The 25,368-nt window shown below is 47.1% G+C and overlaps 1 protein-coding gene across 1 annotated transcript in view; it reads left to right on the plus strand.

The window, feature by feature from the left end:
- The first annotated feature begins 12,730 nt into the window (after positions 1–12,730).
- Positions 12,731–25,368, plus strand: part of TXNRD3 (thioredoxin reductase 3) — a 47,064-nt gene continuing 34,426 nt past the window's right edge. The window contains exons 1-2 of the mRNA XM_060023800.1: positions 12,731–12,982; positions 17,679–18,173. Coding sequence (XP_059879783.1) covers positions 12,731–12,982; positions 17,679–18,173 — 747 coding nt within the window. The remainder of the gene's footprint in view (positions 12,983–17,678; positions 18,174–25,368) is intronic.

Genomic DNA, 25,368 nt, shown 5'->3' on the forward strand with positions numbered 1-25,368 from the left:
AGAAAAGAAGAAATGGGCTGATAGAGTAGAAAAGTCAGAAAAGGAATTTTCTTTGTCCATGTTAAAAGCCAAAAGGAAGCTTTTCCTATAAGATCAAGAAAGAGACAAGGATGTCTGCTTTCACGACTTCTATTCAACACTGCACAAGAAAATGAAATAAAAGATTGGAAAGGAAGAAGTAAAATGATCTCTATTTGTGGAAGACATGATCTTGTATATAAAAATCCTAAGGAATTCACACGCGCGCGCACACACACACACACTCAACAGAGGTAGTAAGCAAATTCAGCAAGGTTGCAGGGTATAAGAACAATACACAAAAATCAGTTCTATTTCTATATACTCACAATGAGCAATCCAAAAATGAAATTAAGAAAACAATTCCACTTACAATAGCACCAAAAACAATAGAACACTTAGGCATAGATTTAGCCAAAGAAGTACAAAGCTTGTATCCCGGAAACTAAAAACCACTGTTGTCTAGGAAGGGGGCTGGAAAGGGACAGGAAAATAAAACTTGGAATAGTGGCTACATGGTTTATACGTTTATCAGTACTCACTAAGCCATGCGCTTAACATCTAAGCATTTTACAATATGTATATTATACCTAAGTAGAAGTTGAAAATATTTGAGGTGGAGGTTTAACCCAATGTTTTATTTCTCACTCAGGCAAAACGTGGTTGTGCGGGACATGGCATGCCCGGCCACCAGAGAAGGCTCTCTGCCTGCACTTCTGGAACATGTGGCTTCCTCGGCTGACTCAGCAGGACGAGTGAGCCTCAGAGCCTAGAGAACGGAGCCCCAGCTTTCCCTGCCTCGGCAACTGTCACCCCCACTGACATCCACTGGCCATTCAGGCCCACTGCCCCTCCCACCTGCAAGAGTGGGGAAGTGCTGTCTTCTGTGAGTAGAAGAGAAAGGCACCATCTAAACACTAGACCATCAGGCACAACTGGTGAATGAACAGCTCACGGACCCCTTACTGTTTCCTGAGAAGGTCCACATAAGAAAGATGTACTGATAATAAAATTCCAGACGCTGAAAGATCACATTGGGACAAAATCACAGTCCATTCTGTGCACAGGTGTCGCGATGACAGCATGCACACGTCTTCTGCCACACAGTAACCATGTTCCATGGATCTTGTCTCACGAAGGTGTTTCCTGGGTGCTACGATTGTGACCCAGCGACGCAGGCATGTTTGTACCTTTGAAAGCAAGTTGTTGCTGCTCGTCGCTTGCCTGCCTTTCCCTTTTGCTCTGTGCCGAGACACGCTTCCTCTGGGCTAAAGTTTGGAGACCACTGGGGAGGAGTGGAGCCCTGATGAGAAGGGGGCTGGAGTGACGGATACTCTCACGCAGGAGGCTCGGGTGGGCCCACGGCCTGGGAGCCACCCAGAGGAGTCACTGAGGGAGTGGGGCCCCGGTGCTGGGGAGCATCTCCGAGTTTTCTGTGACTCTCCACCTCTGAACCTCAGGCTCTTCATCTGTAGGATGGGGGTGATTCAGGCCCTGGTAACCACCCCCTACAGGCCTGGGAAACGAGAGTGGCTGGATGCGGGGCCATCTGTAGCGTTCCGGATGTTTGGGCTCGCGCTGAGGCTTTTGCTGAGCGTACTGTGAGCTGGATGGCTCCTGAGAGGTGGAGGATAGGGGCAGAGCCAGCTCCGTTGAAGGAGAGTGGGGTTTGGAGTGAAGCAAGGAAGGCAGAAACCTGGTTGAAGAGGAAACTTGGGAAAGGCGGTTATGATTCCAAGTGGCAGATGGATAGATGTTGTTCAGTAATAGATGGCAGGACCTCTCTTTCTTTCCATGTAATACATTTTCACTAAAGTTTGCCTCAGTCAGCAGTGCCTTTGAATTGGATTAGGTAGTTTCGTGCAAAGAGTTTGTGTCTGGCCCCAAGCAGGCTCAACGAACGTCCCCCAAATCCATCCTCGGACCATCAGTAAGAACCCTTTTGAGGATAGCTGGCCAACGGTGGCCCTAGGGAAGGAAGTGGCAGGGCCCTGAGTAGGAGGAGAATGGGCTGTGGCGGGGAAAACTCCGGAAAGGCTGGTTGGATCTTGGGGACAGAGGCCTTGAATGCTGGGTATGTCCTTCTACCCTGAGGCATGGCAGTGGGAGACTCTTGACTTGGGGGCTGTGCTTTGGGAAGCTCTCTGCAACCCCTCAGTGGAGGACCTCTTTGCAGTAGCTGTGGAGATAGTGGCTGATGACAGGGCCCAGCCCTGAAGCACAGCCTGCCCTTCACCACCATATATCTGAGTTTGAGGGAGACTGCAGCCCCCTCCCCACTGCCCCGCCCTGCAGACACTGGTGGTCCGGGAACCTCCTGTCTCCAGCCTTGTGCTTCCACAGGGAGGGACAGGCATTAGCGTGACACTCGGGTAGAAGTTCCTGCGGGGATTCGGCATGTGACACCGTGGCAGCTCTCCCCTCTCCCCTCTGAGGTCTACCTGCCTGCTTGGAGCCTGTGCTTCTCCATGTGGGGGACTCAGTGCAGACAGTCCGGGTCCGTGGAGGATGGAGGCTCTTCCCATCTGCCTGCCCAGCAGGTTGGCCGCATCTCCCCTCGCGGTGTCGGTGTGGAGATGCCAGCCTGGGCTCGGAGCATCACACCCGCCCACCTCTGTCTGCCCAGCTGGAGGGAGCAGCTGCGGAAGGGCGCTCTCCCTTTCAGCACAAAGGAATCTCTCCCAGAAGCCAGTCTCTCCTGGAGTCACGCTGGTCACGCCAGCCAGGGCCTGCCCCGGCAGAGGGGGCAGGGTGGCCACGGCAGGTTAAACCTGCGCCGATCACTCCCCAGGCCTGACGGAACCAGCCGCCGGCACCGGTAAGCAGCCCCCTTACGGTGCCCCTGCTCAAGCACCCCTTCCAGCCTCTCTCGGGACCGGGCGGCTGCGTGCATAGCGCTCGCCGCGAGCGTGCCCGGGAGGGACAGGGCGCACCGGCCGCCGGGAGCCTGCGCCCCAGCGCCTCCCCAGGACGGTCACCCCCTGTCGCGGTTCTCCCGAGGGCAGCTTGCTGCGCGTAGGCGGCCGCGGACCGTGGGCGCCGCGAGCCCAGTGGGAAGAGAGCGACGTTGGCTCAGCAAAGCCGCGTGGGCCACGGACTGTGGCGGCGTAGCCGGAGCGGAGTCCGGTCAGCCTATTGCAGCCTCCTGGCGAATCAGTCTGTCTTTAAGCGCCCCACCCCCGCACACGCATGCACACGCAGGTACGCACGCGCACGTACACACATGCGTGCACACGTGCCCGCCCACGGCTGTAACCTGAGCTGGGCTTCCCGTCTCCAGCACAGGCTCTGGCCCTGCTCCTGGCCCTGCCCCAGCTCGGGGCCCCGGAGCAGCCTGAGCACCGCCACGGGGGCCTCGGGGGCCGGCAGACCTGGACCTGCCCCTGCGGCCCCGCCCGCCCGTGATGCCGCCTCCCCAGCCAGGCCCACCCCCCACCGCACACTGCTGTGACTTATTTTCTTCCCTCCTGAAAAGACTCTCGGGATCTTTGCTGCTTGTTTGTTTACCGTTGGTCTCCAGCCAGTACCACCCACAACACGCACAGTTCCCCAAACAGAAGCTTCGGAGCAGAGGGACTGTGTCTGCTCCATTCATCCCTGAATTCCGGGCACCTGTCACAGGGCCTGGGACGGAGCGGCGCTCAAGGCATCGGTGACTGAGTCACTGACTGGCTGAATGGGCTCCCCTGCTGGTGAGCGAGTTGCTCCAGGTTCAGAGAGGCAAGAAACTGAGTAGTTAAGAGTGAAGGTTTTCATCTCAGTCCCAGCTCGGCTGCCCGTGTGGTCTCCAAAAAGTTCCTTCACCTTCCTCTGCCTCGGTTTCCTCATATGTAAAACAGGCATAAGCACAGTACCTACCTGTAGCGCTGATGTGGGATTGCATGAGTTAATAGATGTCATGGACCCAGAACAATACCTGGCAAAGAGGAAACGCTCAGTTATCACTAGTTATTGTTGTGCCACGCATCAACCAAAGAAGCCTGCCAGCCGAGGCTCAGACAGGGGATGTGGCTTGCCTGAGGTCACACAGCAGGAAGGAGGCAGACATGAGATCTGAACCCTGGTCCAAACGTCTCAGAAGCCAGAGCCCTTTCTAGCGTCCCACCTGGCTGTGGCGCCTCCCTTGAAGCGTGGCCTGCCTGGCCCTTGGGTGTGGGGCTTGGGAGCTGGGGTGAAGGCCCGGGAAAGGGGGTTGGGGTGGGGGAAGGCAGGAGGGGCTGCTGGGGAGACCGTCCTGGTACTGGCTCCCTGCCCCACTCTCGATCCCTTCCACCCCCTGCAGCTGCACCCACTCGCAACCATGGGACTCTCACAGAGTTTTATGAATCATTAAAATGTACGCACAGACTTTAAGGAAATAACACTGGGCTGTAATAAGAGCTACAAAGCGACAGGATTCCTCAGAGAGCTCAGTGGTAAAGCTGGTTGCCTGCTTGGCAAGATGGTTTTCCAGCCTTTTGCGTCTATTAGCAGGGGAAGGGAGGGACCGACCGGGGAGTGCCCCGTGGGCTCTGAGCAGGCTGTGCCTTTTCTGCATTCAAGGTCCCACACGGAGCAGCGGCCACACCAGAGCGTTGCGGGGGACCGTTACCTCCCTCCCATCATCTCCGTCACCCCTCTCAGCCATGCTAAACAAAATACCCTCTAAGTAGAAGCCTTGTGTTTGCATTGCAAATGGAGCTTCAAGATAGCCTCCCAGGTTTTCACCAGTGTGGTAGAGAAAAACATTTTGTTTTAATTTTAGTTGCAATTCTCTATTACTATATCTAAAGCTAAGCATCTTTATATTTGTGCTGGTCCTTGATATTCTTTTATCTGTGAATCACCACCTCATATACTTGGCCCACCTTGCTTTTTTGTTCTGTTTTGGTTTGGGTCCTTTCGTTATTGGTTTGCAGGAGCTTTTGTATGCTGTAGATGTCGCTCCTCTTTTCGAATGCTCTATTTTCTCCCATCTACCACTTGTCTTTTAACTGCAGGTCATTTTTTGACAAACAAGTTTAAACTTTTTTCATTCAAATATCTAATTCATGCTCTTTTTTGGGTTGTAGATTTTATGTATTAGTAAGGAATTATCTCCTACTGAACTTGTAAACAGTTTTTTAACATTTACCTTTTAAAACCATTTGCAGTTTATTTTTTATTATGCTATGGGATTATGCTGGATAGAATGTTTTCATATAAATAACCAATTACGTAGATTTTATATATAGCCTTTATCATTTATTGAATATTTTGTTTTGCCACTGAATTTAAAAAGCCAACTTCATGATACACTATTTTCCATATGTACATAGTACACTGCTAGATTTGTTTCTCTATTCTTTAGCTTTTTTATGGCAACTCACCACTGATTTAACTACTATAACTTTATCAGATATTTGGATATCTGACAAGGAAAGTCCCCTCCTTGTTTTTCTCTTTTAACTTTTCTTGACCACCTCTGGAGATTCCCCTTCTCGGGGAAAGAAATCATCTTGTCATATACCATTAACAGTCTATCTGAGATTTCAACTGGGGTTCCATTGGATTTATAGATTAATTTATGGGAGAGCTGATATAGCTAGCTCTTCTTTTATTTTTGTGGTACGCGGGCCTCTCACTGCTGTGGCCTCTCCCGTTGCGGAGCACAGGCTCCGGACGCGCAGGCTCAGCGGCCATGGCTCACGGGCTCAGCCGCTCTGCGGCGTGTGGGATCCTCCCGGACCGGGGCACGAATCCGTGTCCCCTGCATCGGCAGGCGGACTCTCAACCACTGCGCCACCAGGGAAGCCCAAGAATGAGTTCATTTTTCATTTCATTTTATAATCGGTTTTTGCTAGTATGTAATTAAGCTATTGATTTTTTCTATGCTGATCTTATATGTGGCTGCACTGTTAAACTCTCTTATTGGTTTTGCCAATAGATTCTCTTGAGAATTTTCCAGGTACATCATCCTACGGTCTGCAGATAATCTCAATTTTGTTCCTTTTTTCCAGTATTAATGACATTTTCCCTCGTATTATAGTACTGGCTAGAATCTCCAACAAAAAGGTTGAATAGCACAATGATACTAACACTGACTCTTTATTTCATTATCAAGTGGTGACGATTACTGTAGAGTTTCAATGCCCTTTATCATATTAAGAAAGAACCTAATTTTCTAGCTGCTTTTTTATCTTGAAAGTATATATGTTGAATATTTTCAAAAGTGTTTTTGTTCTCTATGAAAATAGTTATGTGATCTTTCTTGTACTCTAGAAAAGCAGTGATTTAAACCGGTAGATTTTTATTCTAAAGTTGAACACATACCTGCGTTCTTGGGATGTCTCTTAATATACTGCCAAACTGAATTTGCTAATTTTTAAAAAATAAAAATCAATTTAATTTAAAATATAATACTATAAAAATGTTCTGTTCATCATAATTTAAAATGAAAAACACAGAACACATTCAATTAATAAAAACATAACTTTTACATATTTTTGAGATTTTTTTAATGAAGGGAGAGAAACAAAAAAAGGTTAAAAACGAAAGTGGAAAAAAGACACTTTCACACAAACATCTAGACACAAAGAAACTAAAAATGTGAAACTAAAGAAAAAAGACAAATTCGAGAACAAAGGCCAAGAGACTCACAAATAAACATATTCGGAAGACATATAGCTGGACATATAGATGAAAAATAGATAGATGTATACACAATTATAGAGAGAGATGGGGGCGGGGGGAGAGAGGAGGGAGAGAGGAAAGCAGAGCCGGGAATATACGCTGAGGCTGCAGTAAGGGTAGAATGATTCTTAGGCAGAGTGACCTTATGGGCAGCACCCCATCGTCTGTATGGCCCTCAGGTTTCCGTTCTATACGGCATTTTATCTGAGTGTTTTGCGCCCGTGTTTATGAAGAAGACCGGCATATAGCTTTATTTTCCTGAGCTCTTCTCCTTTGTCTCTTCATCTGTTGAAACATCTATTTCATTGACCAGCTGCATTGCTTTTGTTTGTATTTTATTAATTTCTAGCTTTAATCCCATCATTCTACTTTTTTGGATTGTTTAAATGGTTTTTAAATAGTTTCTTTATTTGAAAGTTTAGTTCATTTAGCTTTAATCCCATCATTCTACTTTTTTGGATTGTTTAAATGGTTTTTAAATAGTTTCTTTATTTGAAAGTTTAGTTCATTTATTTTCAATCTTTTTTTGTTTTCTAATAAATGCATATAAGTCATACTTTTTCCTTTGAGTATTGCTGTGGCAGAAAAACAGATTCTGTAATATGGTGCATCTGTGATGGTTCAGACATTAAATAGTTCATACATTATATATTTTAATTTTCCCTTTAATTCAAGAGCTATTTAAATGTTTTTGTTAACTTCTAGTTTTATCCTATTTCAATCAGCCTAAGTAATAGCAACTCTTTGAAGTTTATTAAGATTTCCTTAACGGCCTTGCATAGGTCAGTTTTCCAGAATATTCCATTTGTAGTTAAAAGAATATATAATCTCTGCCAGTTGAGCAGAATGGTAATTAGATTAAGCTCATTACTTATTTTATTCAAATCCTCTTTTTACTTATTCATTTCTATGAGTTTTGTCAAAATTGCCCACTAAGACATTGAGGATCTAGTTTCTTTCTATTTGTAATTCTGACAGGTTTCTGCTCTATGTATTTTCAAGTTGTGCTTTAAGTGCAGGAAAATGATCATTAGTTACCCTGTGGATTGTTCCCTTTCTTCAGCATGACATACCCCTTTCTTTTTTTCTTTTACTTTTTTTTCTTTTTTTGCGGTACATGGGCCTCTCACTGTCGTGGCCTCTCCCGTTGCAGAACACAGGCTCCGGACGCGCAGGCTCAGCGGCCATGGCTCACGGGCCCAGCCGCTCCGCGGCATGTGGGATCTTCCCGGACCAGGGCACGAACCCGTGTCCCCTGCATCGGCAGGCGGACTCCCAACCACTGCGCCACCAGGGAAACCCCCCTTTCTTTTATTATTAAATGTTTTGACCTTGAATTCTATTTCATCTGAATTTAATATGACCATCTTTTTTTGTTTTATTAGCATTTTCTTTCCTTTCATTTTTCCTGGATTATTTCTTTTAGATATGTTTCACATAATTTGTACTTTTATCCAACCAGGGTTTTTTTCTTTTAATTAATGAATTTAACCCCCATCTATTGTGATGACTGATATTATTAGAATTGTTGGTTCCATCTTTTTTTTATTTTTGTGTGTTATACTTTTTGTTTCTTTCTCCCCTTTCTTACATTTTGTTATACCAACTACATTTTCTTAAAATTTTTGTCACCCTTTAAAAATACTTAATTAAGGTTATATTTATAAAACACTCTCTGTAGTTAAATCACCCCAAGTCAGACAACACGTGCTACTTCCCTCTGCTCCATTTACCAGTTTCCTAGAATTTTTATTCCGTGATCACTTTTTTAATTAAAGTATAAAGACATACTTTACATGCCCACATCTTAAGTGTACAACTTGATGAATTTTTCAAGGTGAACACATCCCTGCAGACAGGACCCAGAGGGGCACAGAACATCGCCAGTTCTCGATAAGCCTTTGTTGAGCCTCCCATCATTGCCGCCACAGGTAAACCACAGCACCACTTCCGTCACCGCCGGTCGGTGTGTGAAGTCTCTCAACCTGTATGTTTGAATCACAGTGTCTGTTCCCTTGTGTATGGCTTCTTCTGCTCCGCCTCACGCCTCTGAGACTCCTCCACACAAGAGCACGTGGCAGTGGTGCTTTCCTCGTCCCTTCTACAGGTGTGTCACAGGTGGTTTCTTCTACGATGGTGAAATCTGTGTTGGTCCCAATGTGTGGGTGTTGCGAACAACGCCGCCGTGAACATTCTAGCATCTGCCTTTTGGAACAGGTATCTATGCATTCCTTTTGGATACACACCCAGGACAGGGCACCACTGTTTAGCATTTGAGGACGCTGTCACTTTTCCAGGTGGTGTATCACGTTGTTATTTAAAGTGTCTTATTTTAAACAGACAACACTCATTTACTCTTAAAAAAATAGCTTTTATTGTTTTATTTGATCACCATTGTACCCTACCGTTTTTATTCTTGCTAGAGCTCACCACCCAGCATTTGTTTGTTTTTAGAGAGTGTCTATGGGCCTTAAATGGTTGGCTTCTTTCATGCCTGGAAATATCTTTATTTTGCCTTCACAATGCATGATAGCCTTGTAATACTGAATAGTTAGGCTTCATATAAAGTTATAGGTTCCAAGTGATTTTCACCCAGAACTTTGAAGATACTGCTCTACCGTCATGCTGATCTCTTGAGGGGCCCATCAGTCTCAGCATCCCTGCATTTCTTCAGTTTGGGGGGGAATTTCCTCTATCACTTCTTGGAAAATTTCTTCCCTTCCAATCTGTCTGTTCTTTCTTTCCAGAACTGCTACTTGATGGCTTTTACAATTTCTTACTCTGTCCTTCGTGTCGCTTGACTTTTGTTTCACGCTTTCTATTTCTTTGTACTTTTATGATAATCCCTCACTTACGTTTCCTAGAACGTGAATATTCCATATTTTCATATTTCCATTTTTCCATCCACTGAGCTTTTGTTTTTCCTAATTTAGCAATCAAGTTTTTAATATCTTTTTTTTTACAAAGGCAATATCCTCGTGCATCTCTCTGAAGCCATCAATTATACTTATTCAAAATTCCTGTCCTGCTGTCTCTATAAATTTGATCCCTCACTCTTTTGTAGTGTTACTATTTAGAGAACACGATGGAAAGCCTTTCTCATTACTCATATCCAGTCTCGAATCATCACGCAGATTTGCAAACAGATCTGAGCAGTTAGCGGCACTGGTGCTGAAATGGAGCCCGATCAGAGGGGCTCACGTCAGCCGTGTCTGGTGAGAATAGTGGCCCCTTCGAACCTACAGACGCTTGCCTTCCACCCTCCTTTCTCTCCCCTCCCGGGCACTCCTTCTCACTGCTCCAAAATGGTAGCTCATTTCACCCCTGGTTTACAGGTTGGCTTGGGGCCCATAAGGGAACTGGTTGGTGGGTCCTTGGGAGTCAAAGTTAGGTTGAGGTGTCCCCCCTAGGGGAAGAAAGAGGAGGAGAAAGCTAGGACGTGTGGAAATCCCTCCAAAGTCCAAGGGTGGAGCCAAGAAAATAACATCAGTTGACCCATCTGCAGAAGGATTGGGAAAAATGGGAAAGCCCAGCATGGGCACAGGTGAACGTGGGAGGCCAGTAAGGACATTGGCCCCAGGTGGCGCCTGTGCGTGCTGTAGAGTGTTCAAGGCTGACCTTTCTCAGCCACCCGGGGACCTGCATGTGGGCTGGGTGGGGTTGGCCCAGAGCTTCTCAGTCGGACGGACAGAAACTTGTAACCCCGCCCCACTCCTGCAGGACAAGCCCCAAGTGCCACTAGTCGGATTCCCAAGTCCTCCCCTCTCCGGATTTCATGAGATTCAGGCTCTGTGTCTCCTGTTTCTCTGAGACTGGGATAAATACAGTACAGTACCAAATTCACAGGCTTTGTAAACGGAGAAAACTCAAGATCTTCCTCCAAGCCCAGCCTTGATATCTTTGCAACTTAGAGTTTCAGTCTCATGTGTGTTATAAACAGCTTGTTTGCCAGACCTACGAAATTCACCCACACTCCCTGGTTGGTTGAGTTTTCTTCCCCGAGTCTGTAGATATCCTTCATCACAACTTGACGAAAGAATGGTGCTTTGAGGCCTGTTTCATAGGTTTTCTATTCTACAGGTTTGCTGCCCACTACTACCATTTGTCAGATCCACAAAGCAGTCGTATGTACGCATTCCTGTTGGCTGAATTTATGTCGACGCTAATTCTTGCAGCTGTTAAAAAAGGAGAACGGCAAAAGCAGGGAGGAGCACACAGACCCCTCCTCTCAGAGGATTCTCGCTCATCACAGTTTAGAGGCAGGAAGCACAAATAATGCTTCAAGATAAGAAAGTAAAGAAATAAAACCACCAGGATGCTAACAATCGACAATTACTGTTCTTCCAAATTAGATACTGGAACTTGCAGAAAGCAGCCATATCGCCAGAAACTATTATTCTGCATCTTTAACCAGCAGACGACACCTCTACAGGTGAGGAATAAAGTGAATTCTTTTAGGTGAAATCATTCCTGCAAATGAATAGGAACCAGATCAGAGGCCAACGTGCAGGCTCCAGTTTTATGAGGCCATTACCAGTCCCTGGGAGGAAAAGGGAAAGAGCGATGAGTGACACCCCAGGACACAGCCAGCTTTGTCACCTCCCGCTCATGTTCCTGAGACAGCCCTTCCAGGGAAACGGGGTGGCTGCACTTCGATTATTTCACAGCTGGAAAGCAGCTAAGGATGTGGCCTCAGAGCCATCGTCAGCTCGTTCACTCTTGTTCTCTGAGCGCTGTCTACAACCAGCGAGCATCCCTCCAGCTCCCGTGGGCTAAAGGACACAGACGTGTTCAAGGAGAGAGCCAGAGCCTGAGACAGGAGGGGCCGAGACAAGAGGTGATAGTGCAAACTGCACCCCCAGAGCCCCCATTCTGCACCCTCGCCAGGGTGGACCTTCTGTTCTCTGCTTTCACTCCTACTTTCCGTGAGTGTCAGCCACGTGCCAGCACACACCCAGCACTGATGACACAGTGGTGACCACATGGCCTGCTCCCCGCCCTTCCGCTCTGGGGGAGGGGGTGTGCCAGACAATCAGAAAACCACACAAGTGTAGCGTTACAAATTATGGTTTGTGCAAGGGCTCTGAGAACATGTCACAGTCTGGGCTGATGGCAGAGTGTGGTCCAAAACTGTCTGCAAGGGGCCCTGGGCCCGGCTCCCAGAGGGCGTGGCATCTCCCTGCCCAGGCCTCTGGGGAGAGGTGCGATGCCATGCGGGCGGCCTACAGCTGGGGGCTGTGGAGGGGATCCCACGCCCTGCCCCTGGCGGGCATCCTTCTCCTGCCTTTTCGCCCCTCGCTCACTGTCTCCGCCCCTCCCCAGCCCCACCCCTCCCGCCTTCCGTTCTGCATCTCCCTTGGCCACTTAGTAAGATGTGGGCTCCAGCAACTCACGACTTCTCTGGGCCTCAGTTTCCTTGTCTGTGTAATGGGGACAAGCCAAGTAGCTCAGAGAATCAGAAGGCTATCGTGCGGTTTCAATGAGTCAATACAGGCCAAGCGGCAGCACACTTTCTGTCCGTCCTTCCTCACGTCGCAGCCTGTGCACATGCCTTCTTGCGCAGGGCGGGGCTCTCGGTAGCCGACCAGGACATTCCTTGAGAGCAGAGCACGCCTCTGCTCTTCCGGTTCATCAGGGAGTCCACGCTAGGCATTTCTGCTCTATGGAACACCATGCGCTCATACCTGTTTCCTCCGTGAACTCGAGACGGGCTTGACCTGTTCAAGAGGAGAAATCCAGACCCGGAGCGAGGGTTGCTGAACGGGGAGACATCCTGCGGGGGGCGGCCCCCGCGGTCCCGAGGCGCCCAGGTGCGCCGGCGCGGGCGGCGGGGACGCACCTGCGCGCAGGTGCGCGGAGAGGAAGCGCCTCGCGCCGCCTGCTTCCCGAGCGGCCACTGCCACCTGACGGACGGCCGCAGAAGTGACGCCGGGCGGGCCCCCACGCGGGGCCGTCCTTGCGGCGCTGCTCGGCAGGCGGACGCGCCTCGGAACGCGCGGAATCCCGGCAGGAATCCTCCAGCGGTGCCAGGCCCCGGGCCCTGCTGCACGGGCGCTGACAGATGAGCGCGCCTGCGGCAGAGGAATCACCTCCGGGAACCGACCGCGGAGAGCGCGGCCAGTCCGCCCAGCGGCCGGCGAGCCCTGGTCCCGCGCTGCGCTCCAGTCCGCCGCTCGCTCTGGCTGACAGCGGCTCTGCATCTGAGGCCGCACCCTTCCCGGCCCAGTTGTCCAAGAATCCCCCGGGCCGTGCGGGAACGGTACCTTCCGAGCCTGAGGCCGACGTCTCCCCGCGGGGACCCGGGACTGGCGCGGTGGGCAGGCCTCCCCCAGCGGGCTCCGCCCTCCCCGCGGAGTTACCTTCGGGGCCGGGGCCGCCTTTCCCGCTGGGACCTGAGGGAGGCCACGCGCTGTCGGCGAGAGGCTCTGCTTTCAGTAACAGCAGAGCGTCCTCCGCCCCTTCCCTGGAGGGCTGGGGGCCGCGGTGCGAATATGCCACCATCCCCTCCTGACTGTTTACTAAGGACTCTGGAGCGTAGGCATTTCCAAGGCAAAGAAACTGTTGACACCTTTTCTAAAAACAAAAAAAGCAGTCGGACCTGCCGGCCCGAGTTCCGTTTATGTAACTTAAAGAAACTCAGAAGGTTCCGCCTGAACAGGCATTTCCGTGACTCAGACCTCCCCCCTACCTTTCCCGGCTGCTTTCTGGAAAGATCAAGGCCAGGAAACGGGCGGGGGTGTGCAGCTCTCCCTTCACTTGAGAGACCCAGCCTGACCCTCTGCTGCCTCCATGCCTGGGAGGGGAGAGTGAATCTCTGCTCCAGCGGGACCTGAATCCCACTCTGGTGGGTCCCTTGGCTCAGGGGATCCGTGCTGGGCTGACCAAAGGCTCCTCCACGTGTGGAAAACACGGAAAGAAGCACAGCAAAGTCTGAACGACTCAGAATATCCAGAGTACCGCCGGAGGAAATGGTCCATTCGCGCGCCGTGCACAGGGGAAAGGAAAAGAGAGCCTACCGAGAAAGAGAGGTCCCCTTCTGCTACCTTCTGAAATCCTTGTTTTCTTTCCCCGTGGGAGACTGTTGGCAAAAGAAGCCCCGGTTTTGTCCCCTCCCTGGGTGCATGTCCTCAGTGATGCGACTGCAGCCCGTCCTGTCACTAGAAGGGCAGGGTACCTCCCTCTGGCCCTTTGGTCGACAGGAAGTCACAAAAGAGAAGGTGTTCTGGTTCCCAGCCAAGGCCTCTGGAGGCCTTGCATGCTTCCTGTCTCTCAGAGATCTCTGGGCCTGCCTGCTGCAGGATGAGTCACCCAGCTGTCTCAGCTGAATCTCCAGATGTGCTAGGAAGCTGCATGGAGAGGAGTGAGGCGGCACATTGACTCAGGGCTGACTCACAGCTGGCACGGCAGCAAGCCCTGCAGAGCCCAGCTCAGGAGGGCAGAACCCTGCCACCTCAGATCACGAGCAACACTGAGGGTTGTTGATGAAGGATGGTTCCTTACGCAGCAACAGCTGACTGACACACCCACTGCCTTTATTTTTCTGCCCGTCCTGGACCCACACAATGTCACCCAGCTGGGTAGCCACGTCTCTGGGTTATTCCCCCACTCTCTGCCTTCTGGGGCTCGGTGATAGGAAAGCATCCTCCCACTAAGGAAACTTTACAGACTGGGTAAAGTTTGGGTGTCCGCAGAGGCCGGGCCCTCTGCACTGAGGGGCAGCAGGGGGCTGCTGCTCAGTCCCCGGTTTTTTCCTGAAGATTTTCCTCCTTCTCTTTGAAACAACTGCTCTGTGAGATGGCGGATTGGCTTCCTGCAACGGCTTCCATTCAGTAACCTCCTAGGGTGGGCTCACCTTTTCCTCCTGGAGCATTTCTTCAAGGATTAGCTCCTCATTTGGGTGAAGGGGAGCCTCAAATAACTTCTCGAGAAATGCTCTGTGCAGGGTCAACCTCCTGAGTTCCTCTATGTCTGAAAACACCTTTACTTTGCCTGTAAACATTGGCTTCTTCTAGATGTCTAGGTACAAAATTAATGTTCCTCACAAATTTAGAGGTGTTGTTCCTTTTCCCCCCAGCACCCAGAGTTACTGGTGAGGCGTCTGATGCCAAATGCATCCCCCCCGCACCCACCTTTTTTGGAAGCTCATAGGATATTTCCATTATCCTTGATATTCTGAAATTTTGTGCTGCCGTCATGTGGGTCTTTTTGATCCGTTATGCTGGGCACTCAGAGGGCCCTTCTGGCCTGAAGGCTCACGTGCTGGGAAGTTGTCTCCTATTATTACTATTATTTTCCTATTTCTGTCCCTTTTTCTCTGTCTATATTTTTGGAGCTTCTATTGGACAGACATTGTAACCTCATGGATTGATTTTTTTGGTTTCTCCTTTCATATTTTCTGCCTCTTTATTGTGCCATATTGTGGGAAATTTTCTTATACATAGACACGTGTGTATACATGGAAATATATAAGTGCAGATAATAATAATTGTGTAATATTATATTATGTATAATTCATATTATACTTATATATAATATACATAATAATTTATATTATGTACAATATTTTTATATATAAATAAGTTTTGGCAACAATACATCAAATTTCTAAGAGTTCTAGTTTTCTAATTGGTTCTTGTTTTATTTATTCGTATTTTCTTTATTTAACAACTTAATTCACATGCCATGAAAGGCACCCATTTAAAGTAAATTCAAAGGCTTTTAGTATATTCCCAGAGTTATGCATCCATCGCCACAATTTTAGAACATTTTTTTCTAAAAAAAATCCTATAACCCTTAGCCATCACTCCACATGCCTCCCTATTTTCTCCCCTGCTGCCCAACCCGAGGCAACCACTAATCTAGTTTCTGTGTCAATGTCTTCCTGGCTCTCTCATCTGATTTCTTGAATCTGACTTCAGTGAATTAAGGACTTACAAGGGATAAGAGGTGATTAATTAGGCTGCTTCCTGCCCCAGGAGACAACTATGGAAGAAAAAGGCAAATATATGTTGAAAATTAAAGGATAGAAAATGATATGTTTATAAATACCAACAAAAGAAAGTAGATTTGGCCACAGTAATATTTGGAAAAATAGAATTTAACGACTGAAGAGTTAACAAGGACAAAGAAGGATATTTTATGATAAAAAATATACTCCATTAAGAAATTATAAGTCATGAATTTTTCTGCACCTAACATCATAATCCTGAAATATTTTTATATGTTAAGATGCTTTTCATTGCAAGTAACAAAAACCACAACTCGAGCTGGCTTACATAATAAAGGGAATTGAAGGGAATTGCAGTGCTGACTCTGGAGAAGGCAGTACCCCAGAGGGAGGGGCCCGAGACCCGAGTCTGCCCCTCCTCTGACATCCGTGTGGCCTTGGGAAGATCGTATTCTCATCTCCATCCTTAGCTGTCTCACCTGTGAGGTGGAGACAATGATCTCTCCTTTCTGGGGCTGTTGGGAGGAGTAAATAATGAAACTTCACACATGTACTGATTGTGTGCTCACCAGGTGCCAGATGCTGTCTTAAGCACTTTATGTGTCTTGACTCTTGTAAATTCACATCAACCCTTTGAGGTAGGAACTGGTATTAGTCTCATCCTATGACTGTTGTCTCGGACCGCTGACTAGGAAGCAGTGGGGCTGGGATTCTGAGCAAGGCTGTCTGGCTTCAGAGCCTGTGCTTTTTCAGAGCTTAATTAAAATACAGTTTCCTAAAAACAGTGTCATAGTTCTGAAAGGCCCACCAGTGAAGCTTTGATGGATCAACTAGATGTAAGGCCATGAACAGGATACAAAGGAAAACCCAGGAAGCAGGGAAGCAGAAAGAAATGTGTTATCCTTTCTCTCAATGACCCAGCCTCTGGCCAATGAGAGGACTGGAGGCCGAGGACGGGAAGGGGACAGGATGGTTAATCGTAAGGAGGCCTGGCTGTGAAACTCTTAAATTTTGAAAACTAAGGTTAGAGGCATCCTCAGGGCCAAGTACATAACAAATTTGGCACAAGGGTGTTGAGGACAATAAACCTAAGTTGAAGCTGTGGGCAGCCCTTTCTCCTTCTTACTATCATATTTGTAGCCATAAAGCCAATCCACAGTAAGGTAGGCGATACTTAGAAAGGAACGTGCAAGGGGCTGTGAGTGAATGGTCGGCAGGAGACCTGGACTCACCTCGGCCTGCCTGAGAAATGACCTCAGGCATCTCCTTCTCATACTGTCCCCTAGAAAAAGCTAGATTTGCCTGGATGAGGCAGGACATCTAGGCTGAGTAAACAGAAAATGCAAAGACCCTAATGCGGGACTGCGTTTGACATAACTGAGGCACAGGGAGAAAGCCAGTGTGGCTGAAGCACCGTGAACCACAAGGTGTCAGGAGATGACCCCTGAGAGGGACCAGGCCACGCCTGCTGGTCTTGTGGTTGAATGTCTCTCTTTATTGGGGTTTAACACATTCATCCTACGGCCGCAGGGTGCTGTAAGTCATGGTGAGCAAGTTAGCCCTGAGATCCCCCACCCAGCCACCCAAATGATGGATACAGGATTCCTGTTCTGGCACAGAGGACTTCAGGGTCCCTTTATTAGGAGTGCCTCCAGAATTCTATGCAGTAGGCACTGAGGGGTAGCGACCTAGGAAATTCCTTTAAAAACTTCGTAGCGATAAGAATCACAGTAGTATTTTTATTTACTTTGCTGGATATAAGCTTTAAAAAAATAGCCGTTTTTCCTAAAGATGGTTTTATTTATTCACTCTTTCCAAAGACTGAGACATCCATCCTCACTGAAGACCATATATCTATTTTTAAGGTGGCCTAAAAGGGTTTGTGGAGTGGAAGTAAGAGTGGAAGTAAGTCCTCCACAGGGGTCACCCCTGGGAGATCACACGGAGACTGGGCGCTCCCGCGGTGCGCATACCAACGTTGGGATAACTAGACCATACAGCTTGGCACCCGCCCCTTTGCGAAGGGCAGGCGAGTTCCCACAGAGCCCAGGTAGAGACCTAGTTCGCATGCGCCGGGGGCGGGGCTGATCCGGGGCCGGGCGAGGCCGAGCCGGGGCGGGGCGAGGCGGAGCCGGGGCGGGGCGAGGCGGAGCCGGGGCGGGGCGAGCGGCCGTTGCAGGGCGTGGGCGGCACTCGGGGTCCTTGCTTAACCTCCGTCCGCTCTCCCGGAGCAGGTGTCTCCTCTTCGGGCAGGCCCGGCCCAGCCGGGAGTGACACCGCGGCCCTGGCGCAGCTGCCGCCGCAGTCGCCGCCGCCCTCGCGGGCGCAGACGTCCCCGGGACCGGCGAGCGGCGCCGCCCCCAACCGCCGACTGGGCAATGTCCGCGGCGTATCTGTGCCGCGGTCGCCGCCCGGGCGCCGGGCCCGCCTGTCCACCCCCGGGACCAGCCGCCTGTCTTCCGCGGCCCGCGAGGAGCTTCGGCGTCGCCTGCTGGGCCTCATCGAGGGCCACCGAGTGGTCATCTTCAGCAAGAGCTACTGTCCGCACAGTGCGCGGGTAGGCGGGCGGGGGCTTCCGGGCCCACTGGTCCGTCGCCTCCGTGGCCCCCCACCCCTGCCCGGGTCCGCTGGTCCGTGTCCGCCCGCTCCCCGGGCCTCGGGCCCGTCCGTTCCGCCCTCGCCCGCGGACCCGGTCCGGAAGGCTACACCGGCCCCGCCGTCCTCGGCTGGGACACGCGGTCCTGCCTTCAGCCTCCGGACGGGCCTGCGGGCGAGAGCCGCTGTCCTGCCCTGGCCGCGAGCCTGGTGGACGTGGGCGGGGGATCCGGAGGGAAAAGGTCTCACGGGTCCTGGCCTGGGAGGAGAGCAGCGGGGAGAGGCCGGCACTGGTCCCGTCCCGACCGCGTGACCCTGGTGCTCTTGGCGCCTCAGCGGCAGTGTGGGCCGGACTGCACGCGGCCCCTCACTGCACCTGTGTTGTGGGTTTGAGCAGTGATCCTCTGGAAGCCAGACCCATCTGTATTACGGCATCTTGCATTTTTGAGCTGTACTTCACGTTACTGAGAGTCAAAATAATACGCAGAAGATGCACAAGCATAAACTGTTGGGATAGGTGCGTGAAATTATGATTTTCAGTCTTATTTTCAGATTTCCATTGACTTATACGTTGTTCGGGCAAACGTGTATCCCGCACGTGCACCTTCCAGTGTCTCTAGGAAGACCACACTCCGGCAGGAGCCTCCTGAGCCCCGTGGTTCATATACCACCCCCACCCCCACCAGGGTGACCACTAGCCAGAATTCCTTGTTTTTCTTTACAGTTTTGCCGCCAAACATATGTATCATTAAACCGTACTTTGTGCCTTTGGGCTTGTTTTGGTACTTTATGTTAAGTAGAATCATACATTTGTGTTCTGCACTTTTTTCCTTCAACAGTTATGTTTTAGAGATTGACGCATGTTAGTACCTGTAACTGGGGTTTGTTAATTTTCATTACTGTACTCTTCCCTAGGATGACTCATAACCACAGTGTATCAGTTCTGCTGTTTCTAGTATTTTGCTCTTCAATACAACATGGTTATGCCTATTCTTACCGTATGGCCCGGTGCACGTACACAAGACTCGCTATTTTAGAGTAGGCATTTTGAAGCTGAACGGCTGGCCCACAGAGGAAGCATGATTTCTTCCCTAACGAGGTGATACCAGAATGTGTTCCCACGTGGTCTTACCACTTGCCCTGCCACTGGCAGGGTATTAACAGTTCCCATTACTCTGCATCCTTGCCAACAGTTGATGTATTTTATTATTGGATTCTGGCGTTTATGAGATGGTATTTCATTGTGGCTTTAGCTTTGCATTTCCCTGATAACGCTGAACATCTTTTCGTGTGTTCACGGGTCATTTGAGTTTCCTCTTCTGCCAAACGTTCAGGTATTTTGCTTATTTCTCTGTTAGGTTGTTTTATTTATTTATTGTTACTGATTTGTAGGCGTTCTTTATGTATTTTGGATACTAGTCGTCTGGTGATATGTATTGGAAAATCACCCAGATTTGGCTTTTCTTTTTGCTCTCTTTTCGGGATCTTTTGGTTAACTGAAGTTTGGAAGTTTAACATGGTTGACTATCACTCTTTTTCTTTTCTGGTTTGTGCTTTTTGTGTCTTATTTAAGAAACCTGTTTCTACTCTGAGGTCATAAAGATACTCTCCTGCATTAGCTCCTGAAAGTTTTAGAGTGTGCTTTTCACACCCCGCTTCTTTAATTCCACCTGGACGTGAAGCTGAGGACGTGTGGGGATCCAGTTCTTTTTTTCCTTTATAACTTGTCAGTTGTCCCTGCTTCATTTTTTGGAGAGTCCATTCTTTCCACGGTGGTTTGAATGCTCACTCATCACCTATCAGGTTCTCACATATGTGTTGGTCTCTTTCTAGCCTCTGTCTTCTTTCTCTACGTATTTAAGTAGTCCTTTGGAGCTTATAAAAGGGCCAAGCAGTCAGAACTGTGCCTGGCCACTGCTGTGTCGCTGGAGCCTAGAGTAGTAGGAGGCAGGTAAGTGAGCTGAGTGAATAAACAGCCTTAGATTGTTCTGGTCAAACCTTTGCTGACACAGAAAACCTTAGGACAGATGATTTTCTGTTCTGTGTGCGTCACCGCTTCCAACAACGTGGCCACTACTTTGAGTCCTGTTACATAATTGGACAGCTCTGTTTACTGAGTTTTTAAAAAATTGAGCCCATATCTGTCTCCCTGAAACATTTGCTCACTTTTGGAGGTGATTGTCGCTCCAGCGCACAGAGTTAAGAGTCTGGCTTCTACTTGGATGGTAGATATTTCAGTATTTTCCCTGAGTGTTTTTCTTTCCTGGCCAAGCTTTTCATGCGTTTATGTCATTTGTCTTTACATGTGACCCTTCACTAAATGGATTGTGCAGTAGTTAGACCATGAACCGCTTAAATGTGTCACCCAGACGGGACACCGTATTCCACATCCCTACCTGTGCAGAGTCAGGTAGAGAGGTTTGTCCCTCTATTGGGCCCCTAATGTCATTCAGCAAGTGTAACGGGGTGCTTAGTGTTTTGCGCTGCAGAAATGAATAAACTGTGGCCTTGCCTCCCGAGAACTCGTGGTCTAATGGAGCTGTCATCAGCCACTTCTCAGGTATCCAAAGAAACACGTGTGCGAGACAGGTGCTGTGGGAATGAGAGGCAAAAACAGCTGCTTCTGTGGGGATCAGAAAAATTAAGGACGTGATGTTTAAGCTGGTCCTTGAGGGATCAGGTGGATGTAGGCAAGGAATAGCATCTAGCTGAGGAGTTCCTATAAGCAAAGGTAGGAGATGAGGCCATGAAAACAGTGGGGCTGAACACAGGGTGTATGAAAGGGAGTCAGGAGAGTAAAGTGGCAAATGGCCGAACTTCAGTTTCTCAGCGGTATTGATATCTAAAAATACGGGGTAGTAAGTGTGGACTTCACGATGTCAGACTTGTGAGGAGTGAAAGGGTCTGACCTGTGACCTGGAATCTGGCAACAGTGTGAGGGGTGGGCTGAACGTGCAGGCACCTGACCAGGCGGGAACTTCCTGTGAGCCACAGGCAAGACCATGGCCCAAAGGAAATAGTGAAAAACACGCCCTCATTTTTTAGCCCCTTCCCCACATTAACTGTAAGCCACGTTTTCCCCAACCCTTAATTCATACATCTGTGGATTAAAATGTATACTTCCATTGGTTAGCTTTTTTGTTCTGTAGTAACATACAGGTAACGTAAGGTTTACCGTTGTAACCATTTTAAGTTCGGTGGCGTCAGGCACGTGCACATCGCTGTGCAGCCATCACCCCCAGCCAACCACAGGACTTTTCTCATCTTCCCCAGCTGACACTCTGTCCCCATTAAACAGTAACTCCCCATCCCTCCCCAGCCCCTGGCCCCACCATCTGCTTCCTGTCTTAGGAATCTGACTCCTCTAGGGACCTCATATAAACGGAATCGTACCGTATTTGTCGTTTTCTGACTGGCTATTGTAGTATGGGTCACAGTTCCCTTCCTTTTTAAGGCTGAATACTATTCCACTGTCTGTATAGACCATAGTTTCTTTATCCATTCATCCATCAATGAACAATTGGGTCACTTCCACCTTTTGGCTACTGTGAATATTGCTGCTGTGAACATGGGTGTACAAATATCTGTTTGGGTCTCTTTTCAATTCTTTTGGGCTTATACCCAGAGGGGGAATTGCTGGCTCATATGGTATTTCTATATATTTTTAATTTTTTGAGGAACCACCATACTGTTTTCTATAGGGGCCATACCATTTTAAATTCCCACCAGCAGTGCACAAAGGTTCCAGTTTCTCCACATCCTGGCCAACACTTGTTATTTTCTGTTTTTTATACTGTTTTTGTTTTGATAATAGTTATCCTAATGGGTGTGAAGTGATATCTCATTGTGGTTTGATTTGCATTTCTCTAATGATTAATGATGTTGAATATCTTTTCACATGATTATTGACCATTTATTAACGGACAGTATCTCTTTTGGAGAACTGTCTATTCAAGTACTTGATCAATTTTTAAATTGGGGTTTTTCTTGTTTGTTTAGTTTTAGTTCTCCCTCTCTCTCCCTCTCTCTCTCCCTCTCTCTCTCTCTCTCTCTCTCTCTCTCCATATATATATATATATATATATATATTTTTTTTTTTTTTTTTTCTTTGCGGTACGCGGGCCTTTCACTGCTGTGGCCTCTCCCATTGTGGGGCACAGGCTCTGGACTCACAGGCTCAGCAGCCATGGCTCACGGGCCCAGCCGCTCTGCGGCACGCGGGATCCTCCCAGACCGGGGCACGAACCCATGTCCCCTGCATCAGCAGGTGGACTCTCAACCACTGCGCCACCAGGGAAGCCCCTAGTTCTCTATATATTTTATATGTTAATCCCTTATCAGATATGTGATTTGAAATATGTCTTCAATTCTGGAGTTGCCTCTTTACTCAGTTGATAGTGTCCTTTAATGCACAAAATTTTTAACTTTCATGAGGTCCAATTTCTCTGTTTTCTTTTGCTGCCTATTCCTTTGGTGTCATATGCAAAATACCACCAAATCCAATGCCATAGAGCTTTTCTCCTATGTTTTCTTCTAGGAGTTTTATAGTTTTAGCTCTTACGTTTAAGTCTTTAATCCATTTTGAGCTGACTTTTATATATGGTGTTAGGTAAGGGTCCAACTTCATTCTTTTGCGTATGGATATCCAGTTTTCTCAGCTCCATTTATTGAAAAGATTGTATTTCCCCATCGAATGGTCTTGACACCATTGCCAAAAGTTATTTGACCGTATATGTAAGGCTTTATTTCTTGGCTGTGTATTTTCTTCTGCTGCTCTTCATGCCTGTCTTTATGCCAGTACCGCACTGTTTTGGTTACTGTAGCTTTGCAGCAATTTTTGAAATCAGGTAGCGTGAGACCTCCAACTTTGTTCTTCTTTATCAAGAATTTTTCAGCTATTCAGGGCTCTTTTGAGATTCTATATGAATTTTAGGATGGATTTTTCTATTTCTGCAAAAATCACTGTTGGGATTTTGATAGAGATTAGATCACTTTGGGTGGGTAGTATTGAAATCTTAACAATATTAAGTCTTCTAATCTGTGAACATAGGATTTCTTTCCAGTTATTGGTATCTTCTTTAATTGTTTCAGCAGTGTGTTGTAGTTTTTAGTGCACAGATCTTTGCCTCCTAGTTAAGTTTATTCCTAAATGTTCTTCATAATATTGTAAGTGGAATTATTTTTTAAATTTCTTTTTTTGGATTATTCATTATTAGTATATAGAAAAACAGCTGATTTTTGTGTGTTGATTTTGTATCCTAAACTTTCCTAAATTTTTTATTAGTTATAACAGTATTTTGTACAATCTTTAGGAATTTATACATATAAGATCATTTTGTCAGTGAACAGAGATAATTTTACTTTTTTTTTCCAGTTTGGTTCCCCTTTATTACTTTTATTTTTTGCCTTATTTTTCTAGCTAAGACTTCCAGTACTATATTGAGTAGAAATGGCGGAAGTGGGCATCCTTGTCTTGTTTCTGATCTTAGTGGAAATGCTTCCAGTCTTTTTCCATCAAGTCTGACGTTAGCTGTAGTCTTTTTTATATGGCCTTTATTATGCTGAGGTAATTTCTTTCTATTCTTAGTCTTTTGAGTGTTTTTATCATGAAAGGGTGTTGAATTTTCTTAAACGCTTTTTCTGCATCCATTGAAATGATCATGTGGGTTTTTTTCTCTTCATTCTGTTAACGTGGTGTGTACTACATTAATCTATGTTTGTATGTTGAACCATCCTTGCATTCTAGGAATAAATCCCACTTGATCATAGTGTATAATAGTTTTAATACTCTGTTGAATTCCTATTGCTAGTATTTATTTTGTCGAGGATTTTTCAGTCAGTATTTATGGGGGATATTGGCCCATTGTTTTCTTGTGATGTTTTTGGCTTTGGTGTCAGGGCAATGGTAGTCTCATAGAATGACTTTGGAAGTGTTCCCTCTTCAAATTTTTGGGAGAGTTTGAGGAGGATTGGTGTTCACTCTTCTTTATATGTTCAGTAGAATTCAGCAGTGAAGCCATCTGGTCCTGGGCTTTTCTGCATTGGGAGGCTTTTGATTACTGATTGAGTCTCCTTACTAGTTACAGGTGTATTCACCTTTTCTACTTATTCATGATCCAGTCTTAGTAGGTTCCATGTTTCTAGGAATTTATCAGTTTTATCTAGGTTATCCAATTTCTTAGTGTTAGAGTGTTCAGAGTACTGTCTTGTAATATTTCTGTAGAAACAGTAGTAATGTTGCCTCTTTCATTTCTGATCTTAGTTATTTGAGTCTTCTCTATTTTTTTCTTAGTCAATCTAGCTAAAGGTATGTCCATTTTGTAGATCTTTTCAAAGAACCAACTCTTGGTTTTGTTAATTTTCTATATTGTTTTTCTATTCTCTGTTTTGTTTATCTCTGTTCTTATTTCCTCTCTTTTGCTAGCTTTGAGTTTAGTTTGTTCTTTTTCTAGTTAAGGTGTAAAGTTAGGTTGTTGATTTAAGGTCTTTCTTCTCTTTTAATGTAAACATCTATAGCTGTAAGTTTTTCTCTTATCACTACTTTCACTGCATCCCATAAGGTTTGGTGTGTTGTGTTCTCATTTTCACTTGTCAAGATATTCTATGTTTTCCCTTGTGACTTCTTCTTTGACTTATTGTTTAAGAGTGTGATGTTTAATTTCCACATATTTGCGAATTTTCTAGTTTTCCTTGTGCTCTGATTTCTAGTTTCATTCTGCTGTGATAAGAAAAGATACTTTATATATTTTAATCTTTTTATGAAGACTTCTTTTGTGACCTCGGCTATGATGTATCGTGGAGAATGTTCCATGTGTACTTGAGAAGAATGTGTATTCTACGTTTTTTGGGTCGAGTGTTATGTAATGTGTCTGTTAGGTCCAATTGGTCTATTGTGTTCTTTCAGCCCTCTGTTTCCTAATTGGTCTTCTGTCTGGTTGTTCTATCCATTTTTGGAAGTGGAACATTAAAGTCTTCTACTATAATTTAGTTCTATCAGTTTCTTTCTTCAGTTTGGTTAGTGTTTGCTTCATATATTTAGAAGCTCTGAGGTTTGGTGGATATATTTTTATGATTGTTATGTCTTCTTGGTAAATTGACATACAATGTCCTTTTAACATATAATGTGCTTTTTGGACTTCCCTGGTGGTGCAGTGGTT

This window comes from Delphinus delphis, chromosome 10 (genome assembly GCF_949987515.2).
Source record: "Delphinus delphis chromosome 10, mDelDel1.2, whole genome shotgun sequence".
Taxonomy (NCBI): domain Eukaryota; kingdom Metazoa; phylum Chordata; class Mammalia; order Artiodactyla; family Delphinidae; genus Delphinus; species Delphinus delphis.